Here is a 10,089-nt window from a genome sequence, read left to right on the forward strand (position 1 = left end):
CTGTTTCATGAGAAACTATTTGTTCTGTAAGCCTTCATCTGACGTACAATAAAAATAAATAAATAAATAAAATGGCTTGAGTAAAAAGACAGTCTACAGACTGGGAAAAAAATTTTGGCTACGATAAATACGATCAGTGTCTAATCTCTAAAATCTACAAGATACTGCAAAATCTCCACCAGAAAAAGACAAATAACCCAAATAAAAACGAGCAAATGATATGAACAGGCACTTAGTCAAAGAAGATGTTCAGTTCGCTAACAGACACATGAAGAAATGCTCACGATCATTAGCCAGTAGAGAAATGCAGATCAAAAGTACAGTGAGATATTGTCTCACTTCGACAAGGTTACCATTAATAAAAAAAATAGAAAATAATAAAGCTGGAGAGGTTGTGGAGAGACTGGAACACTTATACACTCTTGGTGGGAATGTAAAATGGTACAAGCACTTTGGAAATCAATTTGGCACTTCCTTAAAAAGCTTGAAATAGAAGTACCATACGATCCAGCAATCTCGCTCCTTGCAATATATGCCAGAGAAATAAGAGGAGTCACACGAACAGATATATGCACACCCATGTTCAGTGTAGCACTGTTCACAGTAGTAAAAAGATGGAAACAACCTAGGTGCCCAACAACAGATGAATGGATAAACAAATTAAAGTATATCGACACAATGGAATACTAAGCAATGATAAAGAGCAAGGATGAATCTGTGAAACATAACATGCAGGAATGTGGAGGTCATTATGCTGAGTGAATTTAATCAGTCACAGGACAAATATTTTATAAGACCACTGTTACAAGAACTCAAGAAAAGGTTTAAATACAGGAAGAAAAAAACATTCTTTGATGTTTATGATCTTGGAGAGGGAGGGAAAATGTTATTCACTAAGTAGATAGTAGACAAGAATTAGGTGAATTGAAGGACAACACACATTATAGCAGAAGTCAGCACAACTGGACTACACAAAAGCTAAGAAGTTTCCTGAGTACAAGAAAATGCTTCGAAGGACAGAGTAGCAGGGGCAGGGGTCTGGGGATCATGCTTTCAGGGGACATCTAGGTCAATTGGCATAACAAAGTTTATTAAGAAAATGTTCTTCATCCTAGCTTGGTAAGTGGCTTCTGGGGTCCTAAAAGCTTGCAAGCGGCCATCTTAGATGCAACCATTGGTCACAACCACCTGGTGTAAAGGAAAATGAAGAACACCAAAGACACAAGGAAAGCATTAGCCAAAGAGACAGAGAGTGCCACATAAACCAGAGTCTTCATCAGCCTGAGACCAGAAGAACTAGATGCTGCCCAGCTACCAACAATGACTGCCCTGACAGGGAACATAGCAGAGTCCCTGATGGAGCAGGAGAAAGGTGGGATGGAGAACTCAAATTCTAGTAAAAAGACCAGAATTAATGGTGTGTCTTAGACTGGAGGAACCCCGGAAAGCATGGCCCCTGGATTCTCTATCAGCCCAGAACTAAAACAATTTCCGAGGTAAACTCTTCAGACAAAGACTGGAGTGGACTGTGGGACATAAAATGATACTCGTGAAGAGTGTACTTCTTAGCTCAATTAGCTGTATGAGACTAAAAGGGCAGCTTCTGTCCAGGGGTAGGATGAGAAGGCAGAGAGGGTTGGGAGCTGGTTGAAAGGACATGGAAATCAGGGGTGGAAAGGAGTGTGCTTTCACAGTATAGGGAGAGAAATAAGGGTCACATAACAATGTATGTATAAATTTTCATGTAAGAGACTAAGTTGAAGTGTAAACTTTCAGTTAAACTACAACAATAAACAAAGAAAAGCCTTGTGTTACTGAAGAGATCACACATTCTAAGACGAGAGAATCGTGTTCATATGGAAACGCACCTGGAAACCACTTCTGCTTGTCCTAAATCCTTCCCAGAGATGTCAAAATGGAGGAACACTGACCAGCATCTCAGATGATCTAATCAAGAACTAAAACGGAAATCAAGCTCATGACTGAAGAAACGTGTCCAATGAAAATTTCTTCACATTTTCTTCTGTATAGTGATTGTTTAAAAATTATATGATTTATTTTTATCATTATTACAAGATTTTAAAGAAACAAAATAAATAAAATAAAATATCACAACCCATAAGGCTTAGAAGCTCCAGGTCTTGAAGAAATGAACTTAGTATTTCTCCTGCTCAGATGAAAGAAAAACCACAGCTCCTGACAGGAAACACCTCCCCACTCCTAGATCTTCTCCTGGAGTTTGTACATAGGCTTGATGGGTGTTGAGTTCCCCCTGTAGTCCATTACATTCACTGCAGAGAGTCTTTGTGTCTGGGCTCACACTGTCTTCCTCTCACTGTGCCTGTTGCTCAATAATACAAGCTTATGTCTTCATCTTTCAAACAGCACATTTGCAGATGGGCAATGCTTTTGGAATCATTTCTTGAGATGGTGAATCTGCCTTTCACAGAATTTGAATATTATGTTGTGTGACCTTTAGCTTTGTTTCTAATCAAACCTCCCAATCCAGTATCTTTCCTGCAGTCTGGCAGATTTAGTGTACATAGTAGTCACTAAAGATGAATCCAAAGCCCTCACAGGGGAGTCTCAGAGACCTCCCAGGATTTCTCACATCTCCCCCAGACTCCACCAGCTGCACTTCACACTGGACCCCTGCAAACATAAAGACACTGTGCTTAGATCACATATGCATACAAATACACAGGTACAAACACCTAAACACACAACAGGGTCTCAAACTTATCCAAAATATTACCATGTAAAATGGCCATAGTGAAAGCCCAGCCCAAACTTCAGGATATGTCCTCTGCGTTAGCTCTTGGGCACAAATGGAAACAGAAAAGACCCCAGGGACTGTGGGTACTTTCCCAGAGCTAAAGTGACAGGGGCTGTGAGGGGTTTATCAGCAGAGTACTGCATTTGCATGTCCTCCTTCTTTTAGGAACAGAGGAGTGGAGTCCCTGGGAAGGAGTCCACCCTGTGCTCAGAGATAGACAAGCACCCTTACATGAGAAAGGAGTTTTTATAAGGGTTATTTATCTGCATGTTATAGAGACATTGCTGTGGTTGTTGTTAGATACTATCACTTTTTTAAAGATTGTAATTTACAAACACTATTTTACATACAAATTAACCTTTGTTGTATGGGAGCTCAGAAAATATTTTCTCTGCTCCTTCATTATCACGAATCTGCACAACATAGTTACTTCTCATATTCAGTAGTAGTGGAAGGTTCTGGTTATCAGTTCTTATGTGTGATCATTATTGATTTTTGTCTTCCAAGAAACTTTCCTATTTCATCTAAGTTGTTAAATTATTGGTATGAAGTTGTTTATAAAATATTTATGTTCTATCCTTTTAATATTCAATCACTATAATGTTTCCTCTATACTTTCTGACATTGGAGTATCTTGTCCTCTCTTTTTTTGTGCTGATCAAGCAAATTGGATCTTAATCAATTTAACTAATTTTCTAAAAGGATCAGTTTTTGTTTAATTGGTTTATTTATTATGTTCTTTCTGTTTCATTTATGTAAGTTCTTATATTTGTATCTTGTTCTTTCCTGCTAACTTTTCATATAATATGTTCTTCTTTTTCTAGTATTTTTAGATACAACATAAGATAATTAATGTAATACTTTTTTTTTCTATGTAGTATAGGTGCATAGTGCTATGAATCCCCTGCTAAGTACTGCTATAGCTGAAACCCATATATTTTGGTATGCTGTGTTTTCATTTTCCTTCAGTCCAAAATAGTCATCCAGGATAGATATTATACAAATATGAGTGATAACTATCTGTGAAACAAATATTATATGTGTATATAATGTATGCATGTTTACATACAAATTTGTGTATGAATACAATGTATAAATGAATAACTATCACAATATCTATAGAGTTTTGTAATAAATAATCCGGAGTGTTTTCTTGGAAGAAATTTTATGCTTTGGAAGGAAAAGAAATTCTAGATACTGAAAGGAAGCCACTTGTTCCCCAGTGTTCCCCACTGTACTTGCCCTATAGACTGAGCCTCTCTTCTCTGTGTGCACCAAGCACCCCCTCTAGACCAACCTCATTATTGCAGGGAGGTTTGTTTCTGGTCTCTCTGTGTCTGTAGCACAATTACAAGGCTGTGTCCTCAACAGTCATGGAGCTCAGCTTCAAGGAAAACTGGTTTGTGGATGTGCTTCTTGAGCTAAGGTGTTGACTCCAGAGATGAGGCATAATCTTTTCTGCCATCAAAGCATACGGATCACAGCTACTTCAACCCATTCTCTGGGTGTTGGTAGATGCAGTTGTAGCAATAATCACTGATGGAGTCAGCAGAGACAGCAGAGGTATCTTAGCTGCAGAGGTTGACAAACTGAAGATCAGCAGGTTAGACAGCAGAAGGCAGGCTCACAGGCTGTAGAGGCTGATGAATCCAAGATCTGCAGGTAAGACAACAGGCTACTGGCTCAAGTCTCGAGAACTGTAGGTCAGATGATAAACTGAATGCAAGATTCAGACGAGAGCAAAAGCCAGTGAGGTCTGCCAGAAAGTCCATACATATTGGATAAAGGCTGCACCCCCAAAGATACTCCCTTTCAACTGTTCGGCTGCTCATAGCAGATCTCATCATGGAGGTGATTACTTCATTACATTACTGTCAAACTACAACATAAGTGTCAAACCACTAAGAATCATGACCCAGCCAGTTTGACATACAACCTTAACCATGACAACAGGTGAGGAGAGGGTCTGTGGGGCTTCACCACTCCTTCATCTGACTCCTTCACCTACACCTATGGACAAGACAACTAGGGACAGAGAAAATCATCGATGATGACAAATAATAGATACTTCATCCATATAAGCTCATTTTTTGAATCTCTTCACACTAACAGGAGAAGTAACCACCAATCCAAAGAACATCCACAGAAAACTCACTGTTTCTGGACAAGGTCTGTGGTTCCTGGAGAATCCAGCCCACAGTATGGAGTTTCTTACCAGGTTTTGAGATTCAACCTAGAAGTTGAAGAGGTGATTTTCATGTCACAGACCAGAGGTACAGAGCTGGGAAGGGCCAGGGCAGTCCCCTGTTTTGTTTCAGAAATTAGAAGGAGAAGTTTGACCCCCATCCCCAGGGATAACCCTCTCTTTATTAAGAATCCTTGTGCTGAAGACTAGGTAAACCCTGATTTCATGAGAAACCCTCAATGATAGAGAAAAAGTTGATCTCTCCTTTTCTTTCATCTCTCAGTATATTCTCTGAAGAGCTCACCCTCTTCCTTCATCCTAACATGTCACTCAGCACCTCTTGGTAGGATTTTGGGGCAGCACATGTTGTATTGTAGTTGGTGACCCAAATACCACAGATTAGTGGTCACCTCAAAGGTCAGTCTTTGAGAATCACATAAACTTGGGTATGTCTCTCACACTCCCAGGTGTTTTTTTAAACTTTGCAATGGCCATGAGAATATCCAGCATGCTGGATGATAGGGGAACACAAGTGAATGCTCACTCTCCCAGAAGTATTTATATAGGTTTTTATTCAGTGAGGGAAATAATCACTGACAATGGTCATACATTCCCATCACTATCATACTAAAATACCAGAAAACGTGTGGAATTAAAATACAGAAATGTATTTTCTCGAAGTTCTGAAAGCTTTAGATCAGGGATTCAAAGTGCTCTCTTTGTCCCATCTGCCCTAAAAGAAACTTCCTTTTCTTTTCCAGTTTCTGCTACCCGCAAGCATTTATTGATTTTCCTTGGCTTTTAAAGCATCTTCGCATATTGTCTCCTCCTGTGTGATTTTTTTCTTTGTCTCTGTTTTCTCCTGTTATAAAACATCACTCAGAAAGGATTAGGGTATACCCTACACAATTATGACCTCATTAACCTAACTGATAACGTATTCAAAGACAGATCCTATATCCAAATAAGGTAACAGTAACAAGCACAGAAGATTTCAGCATATCGTTTGGGGTAACAAAATTCAATTTATAACAATATCCATATAAAATCTGATTTTATTGTATGATTCGTAATCTCAATGAAGATCTGAACAGAATGTCCATATTGCCGAACTCTCATGAGTGCTGGTTTGAAGGGGAGGTCACAGGCCCCACAGCTCCCTCACCACATCTTTCACCCTCAGGATACCCTTGTGCTCACCTAGAACTGTTTTCTTGAATCACATCCAATTTTCTATTTTTTGTAACTCGCAGAATTCAGTAGGTTCTGCACAATTATAAGAACTTTTTTTCTGGAAAGAGAGGTCATGTGGCTCCTGCTACAGTCTATGGGATATAAACTTTGTGCCCTGTCTCCCTTCGTGTGGAATTGAGAAGTCACTAGAGCAGAAGTGAAGCATAGCCCTGAGAATAGTGTTGGGGAGAAGTTTGGCTCCTCAATCTGGGAGCTCAGAAGGGGCCACCATGAGCTAATATTCACCACACTCACAGTTTCCCATGAACTTGCAAATCTGTTTTTTCTGCTCCTGATTCAAAGAGCCGTAGTTCATCTTTGGACAAATATTTAGCTCCTGGGGCTCAAGTTCCTCATTATTGATACTGGGGAAATAGGGAAGATGGTATCTGAAGAGCCTTCATGATGTTATCATTTTACCAACTTTCTCTATCAGAGATCTTTGAATTTTCCCAAAACTATTTCTATGAATAAATGTCTAAGGAAAAGAAAGATTCACATTTTTGCAACAGGGAGTTGGGCATGAGACATTTTAACATGAGCTCACCACAGAGGGGCTGAATCTGAATTTTTGATGAGGCCAGGTAGATAGATGGTGACCCCTTGGCAGGTGGAAGAAGGCAGACCAGATGACTGCTTCACATGGAGAAATTTTGGTGAGCGTCTCCCATATTCTAGACAGTGGGATCACAATAACATGGAGGATTTGCTGGAGACCACTGCATGGTCATGGGGAAGACAGATGGAAATAACAGCAAAATGACCTCACAGATACTGTCATGGGGGCACGTCTTGGAAAATAAAGGAAAAAAGAAGACGAGGTCATTTCTTCTGTTTACTAAAGAACTGTTCACTTGTGCTCAAGAGTCATGAGCATCCCTGCAAGCAAAGCCTTCTGCCCTCCCCAGCGTAAGGTCTGTATCTGGGCTCACACTCACTCCTAAGTCTCCCAGAGATGCTATGTTTTGGCATCTCAGGCTGTTCATGTTCTGGTGCAGTGTGTTATTTGTGTTACTTCTGCAGATGGTGATTTAACTTTCACAGAGTCTGAAAATTGCATCTTACTTCAATTTTAAATAATGACTCTGACCTCCTTCATCCCTTTTATAAAGCATGGGAGGCCAGTTCATGGCCTGAATGTGAAATGTTACGCCAAAGACTGCCCAGAAGAGGGTTAAAGTCCTATAGACCCATTCTTGAAAGCCTTCCTTATTTCCACTTCTCCATCTGAACATTACATGGAATACATTTTTTCCAACAATTTTCTTTCGTATTTTCTTCTTGAGTATTAACAATTTCAAATGTCAAATACTCTTCTTTTGCTTTTTTTGGTTTGTTTAAAACAGTTTATTGTGTTTTAGATGCAATTTTACACTGAAAATTAAGCTCTCATTTGGCATTTTTTATGCAAATTGTACCGTGACATTGATTAAAAATTTCTCAGTGTGTCAGCATTCTCATTATTTACATTATATTTGTTCTGTTTCCTTTATCCATTTTCTCTTCCTCTACTTTCCTTGTCTTCTTTGCTTTTTGGAAACTATTGACCATTTGTTTTCATATAGTTGGCTGTTTATGGAAGCACATTACTCACGGTGATATTGTTTACTTTATAAGCCAATCTATTATTTGGCTGAAAGGTGATTTTGACAAATGCATTCAGTCCCACTTTAAAAGTGTACCCTAGGGCGATAGTCTCAGGAGTTCCTCCAGTCTCTATTAGTATGGTCACAGGGAACATTTGCAGACAAAATATCAGCATTTTCAGGAGATGAGTCTCAGACACATACACACAATCACACATACCCACAATCACACCCACACACACTTTCACCCAAAAACATGCACAGACACACTGATGTACACTTACAAATTTGCACATGCTCACATTCACTTTCACACAGAAACATTCACACTCACACATACACACACACACACACACTCCCATACACGACACTAATACAAACTCATACATAATGACATTCAATCACACTCAGTGATACTCATACTCATTTACACACATATTCACACACAGGCACACTGATACATATTCTTACACGCAAAATGTCATAAACATACTCACATAGTCCCACTCTCTCACATACATACATTCAAATGAATAAACTCATATTATTCACACACTTTTTTTCCCTCAATTTTGTGGTGTTTAATATTGCAATAGATCCTAAAGTCCATCCACTCAATGAAAAGATACATTACTCTAAATAAGGATGAAGTTTTGAAATATTTTCAACTTCACTAAGAATTTTTTTAAACTTGAAAAAACAAGATGTTTTATTAAAACAGTAGTACCGTATAAATATACCAAATTTTATTTACCTGATTTGAATTTACGTGGATGAGGTACGTTGGCAATGCTGGCCTGGGTTCAAGTACATCACCTACAGGAACTCAGACTGGTGAGCTGGTAGTCAAGAAAACTTGTCTATCTGATGCATATATAAAAATTTCTGTTATATTTGTTTTCCTTTGTAAGGTTTTCTCTGTACTGATAAACTTCAGTTACCTTTACCTTACTGATTTAGAAAATAAACCACCCAGTAGAGTCCACATGATGAAGTGTTCTGTGTCTTACTTATAAAATGGACATGTACTGCATTCACTCCCTGTAGAAAACCTAAGTGGAAATGCTTAACTGTACATAGAATACTAAAAAAGATAATTATTGTATGTTTCAGAAAGTACAATCTACCATTTACCAGAAATAGAAAATTAAATAGAAAAACAGAGAATAGGCTAAGGAATAAGGAACATGGAGTCTGCAGTTCTTGAGGACATCTAAAGACAGTCCCAGAAGAAGAGAAGGGGTATCACTAGAAGAATCTGAAGTCTCCTATGCTCGTAGTGGAAACAACTTTAACTCTGGTATCTATGACAACAATAAACTCCAAATGCAGCCTTGACAAATTCTCCTTGCTTCTGGTGATGGCTAGCAATCTTTGGCATACCTTGGTTTGTACATCTCTACAATCTCTATCTCCATTTTCACACAGCTATCTTCATTCTGTGTATCCCTCTGTGGCTGCTATCTTCTCTTTTATGAGGACACTTATTATATTGTACTTGTACACATCCTACTACAATGTCACTTGCTATGAGTCGGAATTGACTCGACAGCAATGGGTTTGGTATGGGGTTTTTGTTTACTCCAATATCACCTCATGTTAACTGATAAATTTTCAAAGACTGCATTTCCAAACTGTAGGATACCACTTCACAATCACTTTTCTTGAGAAGTGCTGTAAAGTTGACTTTGACTCATAGTGACCTTATACATAACAGAATAAAATGTCCAGTCCTGCACCATCTTCACAATGCTTTCTACGTTTGATTCCATTGTTGCAGCCACTGTGTCTGTGCATTTCATTGAGGGTCTCCCTCGGTTTCACTGACCCTCTACTTAATGACGCATAATGTCCTTCTCCAGCAACTAAGCTCTCCTGATGAGGTGTCTAAAACAAGCGAAATAAAGTCTCACCATCTTTGCTTCTAAGGAGCGTTCTGGTTGTACTTTCTCCAGATCAGATTTGTTAATTCTTCTGATAGTCTATGGCATATTCAATATTTTCTACTAACACCAAAATTCAAATGTATTACTTCTTTACGTCTTCTTTTTTATTGTCCAGCTTTCACTTGCATATGAGGAGATAAGAAAAGTCCATGTCTCGATACATCATGAAGACATAACCATAATAATCATCTACGCACCCAATGACACGGCTCCAAAATACATAAAACAAACTCTAACATCACTGAAAAGAGAAATTGACAGTTCCACAATAATATCGGGAGACTTCAACACACCACTCTCAGTAAAGGACAGAACAACTAAGAAGAAACTCAGCAAAGATACAGAAGACCTAAAGGGCACAAT

At 38.7% G+C, this 10,089-nt stretch overlaps 1 gene segment (V, D, J or C); it reads right to left on the reverse strand.

Annotated features, from left to right (window-relative positions):
* LOC101345714 (immunoglobulin heavy variable 3-74-like) overlaps positions 1-2,754 on the reverse strand; it is a 96,345-nt gene extending 93,591 nt beyond the window's left edge. The window contains 1 exon segment of the V gene segment in view: positions 2,543-2,754. Coding sequence covers positions 2,543-2,662 — 120 coding nt within the window.
* Between the last annotated feature and the right edge of the window lie 7,335 nt (positions 2,755-10,089).

The sequence above is a fragment of the Trichechus manatus genome, unplaced genomic scaffold, assembly GCF_000243295.1.
Source record: "Trichechus manatus latirostris isolate Lorelei unplaced genomic scaffold, TriManLat1.0 scaffold00053, whole genome shotgun sequence".
In the NCBI taxonomy this organism is placed as follows: domain Eukaryota; kingdom Metazoa; phylum Chordata; class Mammalia; order Sirenia; family Trichechidae; genus Trichechus; species Trichechus manatus.